The sequence below is a fragment of the Oncorhynchus mykiss genome, unplaced genomic scaffold, assembly GCF_013265735.2.
Source record: "Oncorhynchus mykiss isolate Arlee unplaced genomic scaffold, USDA_OmykA_1.1 un_scaffold_309, whole genome shotgun sequence".
Taxonomy (NCBI): Eukaryota; Metazoa; Chordata; class Actinopteri; order Salmoniformes; family Salmonidae; genus Oncorhynchus; species Oncorhynchus mykiss.
In genome coordinates this window covers 1-12,500 of record NW_023493758.1, presented here as the reverse complement: position 1 = coordinate 12,500, position 12,500 = coordinate 1, and the positions used below count along the sequence as shown (strand labels likewise).

The following is a 12,500-nucleotide window of genomic DNA, read 5'->3' as shown; positions in this document are numbered from 1 at the left end:
GAGCGAGAGTGATGAGGACGGCGGCGGCGTACCGTCCCGAATGGAGGTTTGGAGTAATGTAATTTTGACTGAATATGAACAATATATTACGGGTAGACAACCTTCAGTTAAACGAATTGACAATAGTCGCACCAGTATATCCCGAGTACGGGAATTCCTCCGCATTATGTCAGAGGGCAAGGCCGATGAAGGACTGTGTTTTCTGGATAACTACAGACGTGTGTATGAGTGGTATGGTCAATGTGATGACCGTGGTTTGGCACCATCCACGTTAAAAATGTACCGGGCCGATATTCGAGGTTTCCTGAATTATCTCATTCAGTTCCGGCCAAATGGTATGCAAGCTAAGGTCGTTGGAATTCGAAAGATGTTACTCTGCTTGGCGAAGATGGACAGGGACTCACGGCAGAGCCAGGCAACTCATAGGGCAAAATTCCGCCAACGCTGCAGGGACGAGGTGCTCAGCGCTGCGGATTTAAAACGCTTTGTTGAGCTAAGCAATCAAGCCATTCCTTCAGTTCTCAGTAGGCTGGAGGTCCGTGCCACCTGCTCTGACAGGCGTAGGTTTGCAGCTCTCATGTCCAGCCGGTTGGCCATATTTAATGGCACTCGACGATCCCCAGTCACCATGTTTAGTGAGAGTGATTTCAATGAAGTAACCCCGGAAGGTGGGGGTTATCAGATGTGTGTAGCTAGCCACAAAACAAACTATAGCTTTGGGGAGTGCAGAATTGTTCTATGTCAGGAGGAATACACTTGGCTTAAACGATTCCATCAAATCAGGCCTCATCTGAGTGGAATGACCTCAGAAATAGAACTCTTCTTTTTCACATCCTGCGGTCAACCTTACGGTAATCTGTGTGAGTATGTGGGGCAAATCTTTGCAGAGTTTGGTATTGGAAGTAAAGTGACCTTCGGTACAATTCGACGCAGTGTTGCCACATTGAACTTTAACCAAGGCTTGGATACAGACCGAGGAACTGTGGCTGACCATATGTGTCACTCTCTGGAAACGCAGGCACGCCACTACCGGTACCACAATTTGCCCAAAAATGCCAGCCGGGCCCGGGCACTGATTGAGGGACAAATCAATAAATGATTAACTGATTAATTAAAGCATATTTGTTTGAAATTCACCCTTGTATTTGTGTCATTTATGCATTAAAATGATTAAAAATGTGTTTCAAAATACATTTACCTGGACTCCCAATATGAAGCCCCAGTACTTTAAAAAATTCACTGGAGTGCGCCAAAGCTACAATATATATGGAGGATTCTAAAATCCATTTACCTTTGGCGCCCTCCGGTGAATTTTCCCCAGTAGTGGGGCTCCATAGTGGGATTTAATATTAGAATGACCGGTAAAAGTATTTAAAACAGTTTTATAATTTTTGGGTGACCAGGTGCACACGGGTCTTTTGGGTGACCAGGTGCACACGGGTCTTTTGGGTGACCAGGTGCACACGGGTCTTTTGGGTGACCAGGTGCACATGGGATTAATAGCAATCTGCATCCATCGCAATTTCTTAAAGTGCCCATAAAGCACCAAGGACGGCCCCGACCGAGACAGGGCCGTAGTGGGGCACTCCCCTAGCGGGCTATATCAATAGAATGACGGGTAAAAATATTTAAAACAGTTTTATAATTTTTAGGTGACCAGGTGCACACGGGTCTTTTGGGTGACCAGGTGCACACGGGTCTTTTGGGTGACCAGGTGCACATGGGATTAATAGCAATCTGCATCCATCGCAATTTCTTAAAGTGCCCATAAAGCACCAAGGACGGCCCCGACCGAGACAGGGCCGTAGTGGGGCACTCCCCTAGCGGGCTATATCAATAGAATGACGGGTAAAAATATTTAAAACAGTTTTATAATTTTTAGGTGACCAGGTGCACACGGGTCTTTTGGGTGACCAGGTGCACACGGGTCTTTTGGGTGACCAGGTGCACATGGGATTAATAGCAATCTGCATCCATCGCAATTTCTTAAAGTGCCCATAAAGCACCAAGGACGGCCCCGACCGAGACAGGGCCGTAGTGGGGCACTCCCCTAGCGGGCTATATCAATAGAATGACGGGTAAAAATATTTAAAACAGTTTTATAATTTTTAGGTGACCAGGTGCACACGGGTCTTTTGGGTGACCAGGTGCACACGGGTCTTTTGGGTGACCAGGTGCACATGGGATTAATAGCAATCTGCATCCATCGCAATTTCTTAAAGTGCCCATAAAGCACCAAGGACGGCCCCGACCGAGACAGGGCCGTAGTGGGGCACTCCCCTAGCGGGCTATATCAATAGAATGACGGGTAAAAATATTTAAAACAGTTTTATAATTTTTAGGTGACCAGGTGCACACGGGTCTTTTGGGTGACCAGGTGCACACGGGTCTTTTGGGTGACCAGGTGCACATGGGATTAATAGCAATCTGCATCCATCGCAATTTCTTAAAGTGCCCATAAAGCACCAAGGACGGCCCCGACCGAGACAGGGCCGTAGTGGGGCACTCCCCTAGCGGGCTATATCAATAGAATGACGGGTAAAAATATTTAAAACAGTTTTATAATTTTTAGGTGACCAGGTGCACACGGGTCTTTTGGGTGACCAGGTGCACACGGGTCTTTTGGGTGACCAGGTGCACATGGGATTAATAGCAATCTGCATCCATCGCAATTTCTTAAAGTGCCCATAAAGCACCAAGGACGGCCCCGACCGAGACAGGGCCGTAGTGGGGCACTCCCCTAGCGGGCTATATCAATAGAATGACGGGTAAAAATATTTAAAACAGTTTTATAATTTTTAGGTGACCAGGTGCACACGGGTCTTTTGGGTGACCAGGTGCACACGGGTCTTTTGGGTGACCAGGTGCACATGGGATTAATAGCAATCTGCATCCATCGCAATTTCTTAAAGTGCCCATAAAGCACCAAGGACGGCCCCGACCGAGACAGGGCCGTAGTGGGGCACTCCCCTAGCGGGCTATATCAATAGAATGACGGGTAAAAATATTTAAAACAGTTTTATAATTTTTAGGTGACCAGGTGCACACGGGTCTTTTGGGTGACCAGGTGCACACGGGTCTTTTGGGTGACCAGGTGCACATGGGATTAATAGCAATCTGCATCCATCGCAATTTCTTAAAGTGCCCATAAAGCACCAAGGACGGCCCCGACCGAGACAGGGCCGTAGTGGGGCACTCCCCTAGCGGGCTATATCAATAGAATGACGGGTAAAAATATTTAAAACAGTTTTATAATTTTTAGGTGACCAGGTGCACACGGGTCTTTTGGGTGACCAGGTGCACACGGGTCTTTTGGGTGACCAGGTGCACATGGGATTAATAGCAATCTGCATCCATCGCAATTTCTTAAAGTGCCCATAAAGCACCAAGGACGGCCCCGACCGAGACAGGGCCGTAGTGGGGCACTCCCCTAGCGGGCTATATCAATAGAATGACGGGTAAAAATATTTAAAACAGTTTTATAATTTTTAGGTGACCAGGTGCACACGGGTCTTTTGGGTGACCAGGTGCACACGGGTCTTTTGGGTGACCAGGTGCACATGGGATTAATAGCAATCTGCATCCATCGCAATTTCTTAAAGTGCCCATAAAGCACCAAGGACGGCCCCGACCGAGACAGGGCCGTAGTGGGGCACTCCCCTAGCGGGCTATATCAATAGAATGACGGGTAAAAATATTTAAAACAGTTTTATAATTTTTAGGTGACCAGGTGCACACGGGTCTTTTGGGTGACCAGGTGCACACGGGTCTTTTGGGTGACCAGGTGCACATGGGATTAATAGCAATCTGCATCCATCGCAATTTCTTAAAGTGCCCATAAAGCACCAAGGACGGCCCCGACCGAGACAGGGCCGTAGTGGGGCACTCCCCTAGCGGGCTATATCAATAGAATGACGGGTAAAAATATTTAAAACAGTTTTATAATTTTTAGGTGACCAGGTGCACACGGGTCTTTTGGGTGACCAGGTGCACACGGGTCTTTTGGGTGACCAGGTGCACATGGGATTAATAGCAATCTGCATCCATCGCAATTTCTTAAAGTGCCCATAAAGCACCAAGGACGGCCCCGACCGAGACAGGGCCGTAGTGGGGCACTCCCCTAGCGGGCTATATCAATAGAATGACGGGTAAAAATATTTAAAACAGTTTTATAATTTTTAGGTGACCAGGTGCACACGGGTCTTTTGGGTGACCAGGTGCACACGGGTCTTTTGGGTGACCAGGTGCACATGGGATTAATAGCAATCTGCATCCATCGCAATTTCTTAAAGTGCCCATAAAGCACCAAGGACGGCCCCGACCGAGACAGGGCCGTAGTGGGGCACTCCCCTAGCGGGCTATATCAATAGAATGACGGGTAAAAATATTTAAAACAGTTTTATAATTTTTAGGTGACCAGGTGCACACGGGTCTTTTGGGTGACCAGGTGCACACGGGTCTTTTGGGTGACCAGGTGCACATGGGATTAATAGCAATCTGCATCCATCGCAATTTCTTAAAGTGCCCATAAAGCACCAAGGACGGCCCCGACCGAGACAGGGCCGTAGTGGGGCACTCCCCTAGCGGGCTATATCAATAGAATGACGGGTAAAAATATTTAAAACAGTTTTATAATTTTTAGGTGACCAGGTGCACACGGGTCTTTTGGGTGACCAGGTGCACACGGGTCTTTTGGGTGACCAGGTGCACATGGGATTAATAGCAATCTGCATCCATCGCAATTTCTTAAAGTGCCCATAAAGCACCAAGGACGGCCCCGACCGAGACAGGGCCGTAGTGGGGCACTCCCCTAGCGGGCTATATCAATAGAATGACGGGTAAAAATATTTAAAACAGTTTTATAATTTTTAGGTGACCAGGTGCACACGGGTCTTTTGGGTGACCAGGTGCACACGGGTCTTTTGGGTGACCAGGTGCACATGGGATTAATAGCAATCTGCATCCATCGCAATTTCTTAAAGTGCCCATAAAGCACCAAGGACGGCCCCGACCGAGACAGGGCCGTAGTGGGGCACTCCCCTAGCGGGCTATATCAATAGAATGACGGGTAAAAATATTTAAAACAGTTTTATAATTTTTAGGTGACCAGGTGCACACGGGTCTTTTGGGTGACCAGGTGCACACGGGTCTTTTGGTTGACCAGGTGCACATGGGATTAATAGCAATCTGCATCCATCGCAATTTCTTAAAGTGCCCATAAAGCACCAAGGACGGCCCCGACCGAGACAGGGCCGTAGTGGGGCACTCCCCTAGCGGGCTATATCAATAGAATGACGGGTAAAAATATTTAAAACAGTTTTATAATTTTTAGGTGACCAGGTGCACACGGGTCTTTTGGGTGACCAGGTGCACACGGGTCTTTTGGGTGACCAGGTGCACACGGGTCTTTTGGGTGACCAGGTGCACACGGGTCTTTTGGGTGACCAGGTGCACACGGGTCTTTTGGGTGACCAGGTGCACGCCGGCCTTTGGGTGACCAGGTGCACACGGGTCTTTTGGGTGACCAGGTGCACGCCGGCCTTTGGGTGACCAGGTGCACACGGGTCTTTTGGGTGACCAGGTGCACGCCGGCCTTTGGGTGACCAGGTGCACACGGGTCTTTTGGGTGACCAGGTGCACACGGGTCTTTTGGGTGACCAGGTGCACACGGGTCTTTTGGGTGACCAGGTGCACACGGGTCTTTTGGGTGACCAGGTGCACGCCGGCCTTTGGGTGACCAGGTGCACACGGGTCTTTTGGGTGACCAGGTGCACGCCGGCCTTTGGGTGACCAGGTGCACACGGGTCTTTTGGGTGACCAGGTGCACGCCGGCCTTTGGGTGACCAGGTGCACACGGGTCTTTTGGGTGACCAGGTGCACGCCGGTCCTTTTGGGTGACCAGGTGCACAAGTTCCATTTGGGTGACCAGGTGCACGCGGTTCATAACAGCGCGGTTATCTGCTTTAATGTCCGAGGAGGGGTGCTTAAGTGTGGGTGCCCTGGTTCACCTGGTATGCGAGGTTGTGGAGGTGGGGGGGGGTCCCCTGCTGGTATCATCCCCGAAATAGAGGGGTGATACCCGGGTGGTGAGTAAGGGCCTACAAGCCTGGAGGTCAATAGCTCCAGGGGGTAAGCTCTACTGTCATGTCCGTAAATAGAGTGGTGTTACCCGGGTTTTGAACCATATTTAAATTTTTGGGTTACCAGATGCACGTTTTCAATCACCAGTTGCACGGAGGATTAATAGCAATCTGCATCCATCGCAATTTCTTAAAGTGTCCATAAAGCACCAAGGACGGCCCCGACCGAGACAGGGCCGTAGTGGGGCACTCCCCTAGCGGGCTATATCAATAGAATGACCGGTAAAATGATTTAAAACAGTTTTATAATTTTTGGGTTACCAGATGCACGTTTTCAATCACCAGTTGCACGGAGGATTAATAGCAATCTGCATCCATCGTGATTTCTTAAAGTGTCTAAAAAGCACCCAAGGACGGCCCCGACCGAGACAGGGCCGTAGTGGGGCACTCCCCTAGCGGGCTATATCAATAGAATGACCGGTAAAATGATTTAAAACAGTTTTATAATTTTTGGGTTACCAGATGCACGTTTTCAATCACCAGTTGCACGGAGGATTAATAGCAATCTGCATCCATCGTGATTTCTTAAAGTGTCTAAAAAGCACCCAAGGACGGCCCCGACCGAGACAGGGCCGTAGTGGGGCACTCCCCTAGCGGGCTATATCAATAGAATGACCGGTAAAATGATTTAAAACAGTTTTATAATTTTTGGGTTACCAGATGCACGTTTTCAATCACCAGTTGCACGGAGGATTAATAGCAATCTGCATCCATCGTGATTTCTTAAAGTGTGTAAAAAGCACCCAAGGACGGCCCTGACAGAGAGAGGGCCGTAGTGGGGCACTCCCCTAGCGGGCTATATCAATAGAATGACGGGTAAAAGTATTTAAAACCGTTTTATAATTTTTGGGTTACCAGATGCACGTTTTCAATCACCAGGTGCACGGAGGAAAATGAGCATTTGCATCCATAGTCATGTTTTAAACCGTCCATAAAGCACTCTTGGCCGGCCCCGGCAGAGAGAGAAAGAGATGGTGAAAAAAAAAAAAATTCATCATCAGACCTTCCATAAATAATTCGGGCCGGCCCCCATTGCTAAAGGTCCGTAGTAGGGTGCGCCATAAGCGGACATGAATAGATGGAACACCGCTAACCGCATAGAGAACCGTGTTTTGGGTGACCAGGTGCACGTTTTCAATCACCAGTTGCACATTTTCAATCACCAGTTGCACGGAGGATTAATAGCAATCTGCATCCATCGCGATTTCTTAAAGTGTCTATAAAGCACTCAGGACGGCCCCGACCGAGACAGGGCCTTAGTGGGGTGCTCCCATAGCGGGCAACAATGAGAGGGGTGCCTTTAAATTCATTTTGAACCATATTTGAAATTTTGGGTTACCAGATGCACGTTTTCAATCACCAGTTGCACGGAGGATTAATAGCAATCTGCATCCATCGTGATTTCTTAAAGTGTCTAAAAAGCACCCAAGGACGGCCCTGACAGAGAGAGGGCCGTAGTGGGGCACTCCCCTAGCGGGCTATATCAATAGAATGACGGGTAAAAGTATTTAAAACCGTTTTATAATTTTTGGGTTACCAGATGCACGTTTTCAATCACCAGGTGCACGGAGGAAAATGAGCATTTGCATCCATAGTCATGTTTTAAACCGTCCATAAAGCACTCAGGGCCGGCCCCGGCAGAGAGAGAAAAAGAGGGGAAAAGTGTTGAAAAAAAAAAAAATCCTACCTTCCATAAATAATTGGGACCGGCCCCCATTGCTAAAGGTCCGTAGTAGGGTGCGCCATAACCGGACATGAATATATGGAACACCGCTAACCGCATAGAGAACCGTGTTTTGGGTGACCAGGTGCACGTTTTCAATCACCAGTTGCACGGAGAGAGAAAAAAGTAATCATACCTTCCATAAATAATTGGGACCGGCCCCCATTGAAAAGGTCCGTAGTAGGGTGCGCCATAACCGGACATGAATATATGGAACACCGCTAACCGCATAGAGAACCGTGTTTTGGGTGACCAGGTGCACGTTTTCAATCACCAGTTGCACGGAGAGAGAAAAAAGTAATCATACCTTCCATAAATAATTCAGGCCGGCCCCCATTGCTAAAGGTCCGTAGTAGGGTGCATCATTATCGGACATGTATATCTGTAACACCGCTAACCGCATAGAGAACCGTGTTTTGGGTGACCAGGTGCACGTTTTCAATCACCAGTTGCACGTTTTCAATCACCAGGTGCACGGCTGTGAAAAGTGGGACTCGGTTAGGGTTAGGGTTAGGGTTAGGGTTAGGGTTAGGGTTAGGGTTAGGGTTAGGGTTAGGGTTAGGGTTAGGGTTAGGGTTAGGGTTAGGGTTAGGGTTAGGGTTAGGGTTAGGGTTAGGGTTAGGGTTAGGGTTAGGGTTAGGGTTAGGGTTAGGGTTAGGGTTAGGGTTAGGGTTAGGGTTAGGGTTAGGGTTAGGGTTAGGGTTAGGGTTAGGGTTAGGGTTAGGGTTAGGGTTAGGGTTAGGGTTAGGGTTAGGGTTAGGGTTAGGGTTAGGGTTAGGGTTAGGGTTAGGGTTAGGGTTAGGGTTAGGGTTAGGGTTAGGGTTAGGGTTAGGGTTAGGGTTAGGGTTAGGGTTAGGGTTAGGGTTAGGGTTAGGGTTAGGGTTAGGGTTAGGGTTAGGGTTAGGGTTAGGGTTAGGGTTAGGGTTAGGGTTAGGGTTAGGGTTAGGGTTAGGGTTAGGGTTAGGGTTAGGGTTAGGGTTAGGGTTAGGGTTAGGGTTAGGGTTAGGGTTAGGGTTAGGGTTAGGGTTAGGGTTAGGGTTAGGGTTAGGGTTAGGGTTAGGGTTAGGGTTAGGGTTAGGGTTAGGGTTAGGGTTAGGGTTAGGGTTAGGGTTAGGGTTAGGGTTAGGGTTAGGGTTAGGGTTAGGGTTAGGGTTAGGGTTAGGGTTAGGGTTAGGGTTAGGGTTAGGGTTAGGGTTAGGGTTAGGGTTAGGGTTAGGGTTAGGGTTAGGGTTAGGGTTAGGGTTAGGGTTAGGGTTAGGGTTAGGGTTAGGGTTAGGGTTAGGGTTAGGGTTAGGGTTAGGGTTAGGGTTAGGGTTAGGGTTAGGGTTAGGGTTAGGGTTAGGGTTAGGGTTAGGGTTAGGGTTAGGGTTAGGGTTAGGGTTAGGGTTAGGGTTAGGGTTAGGGTTAGGGTTAGGGTTAGGGTTAGGGTTAGGGTTAGGGTTAGGGTTAGGGTTAGGGTTAGGGTTAGGGTTAGGGTTAGGGTTAGGGTTAGGGTTAGGGTTAGGGTTAGGGTTAGGGTTAGGGTTAGGGTTAGGGTTAGGGTTAGGGTTAGGGTTAGGGTTAGGGTTAGGGTTAGGGTTAGGGTTAGGGTTAGGGTTAGGGTTAGGGTTAGGGTTAGGGTTAGGGTTAGGGTTAGGGTTAGGGTTAGGGTTAGGGTTAGGGTTAGGGTTAGGGTTAGGGTTAGGGTTAGGGTTAGGGTTAGGGTTAGGGTTAGGGTTAGGGTTAGGGTTAGGGTTAGGGTTAGGGTTAGGGTTAGGGTTAGGGTTAGGGTTAGGGTTAGGGTTAGGGTTAGGGTTAGGGTTAGGGTTAGGGTTAGGGTTAGGGTTAGGGTTAGGGTTAGGGTTAGGGTTAGGGTTAGGGTTAGGGTTAGGGTTAGGGTTAGGGTTAGGGTTAGGGTTAGGGTTAGGGTTAGGGTTAGGGTTAGGGTTAGGGTTAGGGTTAGGGTTAGGGTTAGGGTTAGGGTTAGGGTTAGGGTTAGGGTTAGGGTTAGGGTTAGGGTTAGGGTTAGGGTTAGGGTTAGGGTTAGGGTTAGGGTTAGGGTTAGGGTTAGGGTTAGGGTTAGGGTTAGGGTTAGGGTTAGGGTTAGGGTTAGGGTTAGGGTTAGGGTTAGGGTTAGGGTTAGGGTTAGGGTTAGGGTTAGGGTTAGGGTTAGGGTTAGGGTTAGGGTTAGGGTTAGGGTTAGGGTTAGGGTTAGGGTTAGGGTTAGGGTTAGGGTTAGGGTTAGGGTTAGGGTTAGGGTTAGGGTTAGGGTTAGGGTTAGGGTTAGGGTTAGGGTTAGGGTTAGGGTTAGGGTTAGGGTTAGGGTTAGGGTTAGGGTTAGGGTTAGGGTTAGGGTTAGGGTTAGGGTTAGGGTTAGGGTTAGGGTTAGGGTTAGGGTTAGGGTTAGGGTTAGGGTTAGGGTTAGGGTTAGGGTTAGGGTTAGGGTTAGGGTTAGGGTTAGGGTTAGGGTTAGGGTTAGGGTTAGGGTTAGGGTTAGGGTTAGGGTTAGGGTTAGGGTTAGGGTTAGGGTTAGGGTTAGGGTTAGGGTTAGGGTTAGGGTTAGGGTTAGGGTTAGGGTTAGGGTTAGGGTTAGGGTTAGGGTTAGGGTTAGGGTTAGGGTTAGGGTTAGGGTTAGGGTTAGGGTTAGGGTTAGGGTTAGGGTTAGGGTTAGGGTTAGGGTTAGGGTTAGGGTTAGGGTTAGGGTTAGGGTTAGGGTTAGGGTTAGGGTTAGGGTTAGGGTTAGGGTTAGGGTTAGGGTTAGGGTTAGGGTTAGGGTTAGGGTTAGGGTTAGGGTTAGGGTTAGGGTTAGGGTTAGGGTTAGGGTTAGGGTTAGGGTTAGGGTTAGGGTTAGGGTTAGGGTTAGGGTTAGGGTTAGGGTTAGGGTTAGGGTTAGGGTTAGGGTTAGGGTTAGGGTTAGGGTTAGGGTTAGGGTTAGGGTTAGGGTTAGGGTTAGGGTTAGGGTTAGGGTTAGGGTTAGGGTTAGGGTTAGGGTTAGGGTTAGGGTTAGGGTTAGGGTTAGGGTTAGGGTTAGGGTTAGGGTTAGGGTTAGGGTTAGGGTTAGGGTTAGGGTTAGGGTTAGGGTTAGGGTTAGGGTTAGGGTTAGGGTTAGGGTTAGGGTTAGGGTTAGGGTTAGGGTTAGGGTTAGGGTTAGGGTTAGGGTTAGGGTTAGGGTTAGGGTTAGGGTTAGGGTTAGGGTTAGGGTTAGGGTTAGGGTTAGGGTTAGGGTTAGGGTTAGGGTTAGGGTTAGGGTTAGGGTTAGGGTTAGGGTTAGGGTTAGGGTTAGGGTTAGGGTTAGGGTTAGGGTTAGGGTTAGGGTTAGGGTTAGGGTTAGGGTTAGGGTTAGGGTTAGGGTTAGGGTTAGGGTTAGGGTTAGGGTTAGGGTTAGGGTTAGGGTTAGGGTTAGGGTTAGGGTTAGGGTTAGGGTTAGGGTTAGGGTTAGGGTTAGGGTTAGGGTTAGGGTTAGGGTTAGGGTTAGGGTTAGGGTTAGGGTTAGGGTTAGGGTTAGGGTTAGGGTTAGGGTTAGGGTTAGGGTTAGGGTTAGGGTTAGGGTTAGGGTTAGGGTTAGGGTTAGGGTTAGGGTTAGGGTTAGGGTTAGGGTTAGGGTTAGGGTTAGGGTTAGGGTTAGGGTTAGGGTTAGGGTTAGGGTTAGGGTTAGGGTTAGGGTTAGGGTTAGGGTTAGGGTTAGGGTTAGGGTTAGGGTTAGGGTTAGGGTTAGGGTTAGGGTTAGGGTTAGGGTTAGGGTTAGGGTTAGGGTTAGGGTTAGGGTTAGGGTTAGGGTTAGGGTTAGGGTTAGGGTTAGGGTTAGGGTTAGGGTTAGGGTTAGGGTTAGGGTTAGGGTTAGGGTTAGGGTTAGGGTTAGGGTTAGGGTTAGGGTTAGGGTTAGGGTTAGGGTTAGGGTTAGGGTTAGGGTTAGGGTTAGGGTTAGGGTTAGGGTTAGGGTTAGGGTTAGGGTTAGGGTTAGGGTTAGGGTTAGGGTTAGGGTTAGGGTTAGGGTTAGGGTTAGGGTTAGGGTTAGGGTTAGGGTTAGGGTTAGGGTTAGGGTTAGGGTTAGGGTTAGGGTTAGGGTTAGGGTTAGGGTTAGGGTTAGGGTTAGGGTTAGGGTTAGGGTTAGGGTTAGGGTTAGGGTTAGGGTTAGGGTTAGGGTTAGGGTTAGGGTTAGGGTTAGGGTTAGGGTTAGGGTTAGGGTTAGGGTTAGGGTTAGGGTTAGGGTTAGGGTTAGGGTTAGGGTTAGGGTTAGGGTTAGGGTTAGGGTTAGGGTTAGGGTTAGGGTTAGGGTTAGGGTTAGGGTTAGGGTTAGGGTTAGGGTTAGGGTTAGGGTTAGGGTTAGGGTTAGGGTTAGGGTTAGGGTTAGGGTTAGGGTTAGGGTTAGGGTTAGGGTTAGGGTTAGGGTTAGGGTTAGGGTTAGGGTTAGGGTTAGGGTTAGGGTTAGGGTTAGGGTTAGGGTTAGGGTTAGGGTTAGGGTTAGGGTTAGGGTTAGGGTTAGGGTTAGGGTTAGGGTTAGGGTTAGGGTTAGGGTTAGGGTTAGGGTTAGGGTTAGGGTTAGGGTTAGGGTTAGGGTTAGGGTTAGGGTTAGGGTTAGGGTTAGGGTTAGGGTTAGGGTTAGGGTTAGGGTTAGGGTTAGGGTTAGGGTTAGGGTTAGGGTTAGGGTTAGGGTTCTT

General features: G+C 49.0%; 1 protein-coding gene across 1 annotated transcript in view; it reads left to right on the top strand.

Moving 5' to 3' along the window:
- Positions 1 to 1,408, top strand: part of LOC118950550 — a 22,666-nt gene extending 21,258 nt beyond the window's left edge. The window contains exon 2 of the mRNA XM_036973766.1: positions 1 to 1,408. This exon is cut by the window's left edge and continues 439 nt beyond it. Coding sequence (XP_036829661.1) covers positions 1 to 1,099 — 1,099 coding nt within the window. The 3' untranslated portion in view covers positions 1,100 to 1,408.
- The last annotated feature ends 11,092 nt before the right edge of the window (positions 1,409 to 12,500 follow it).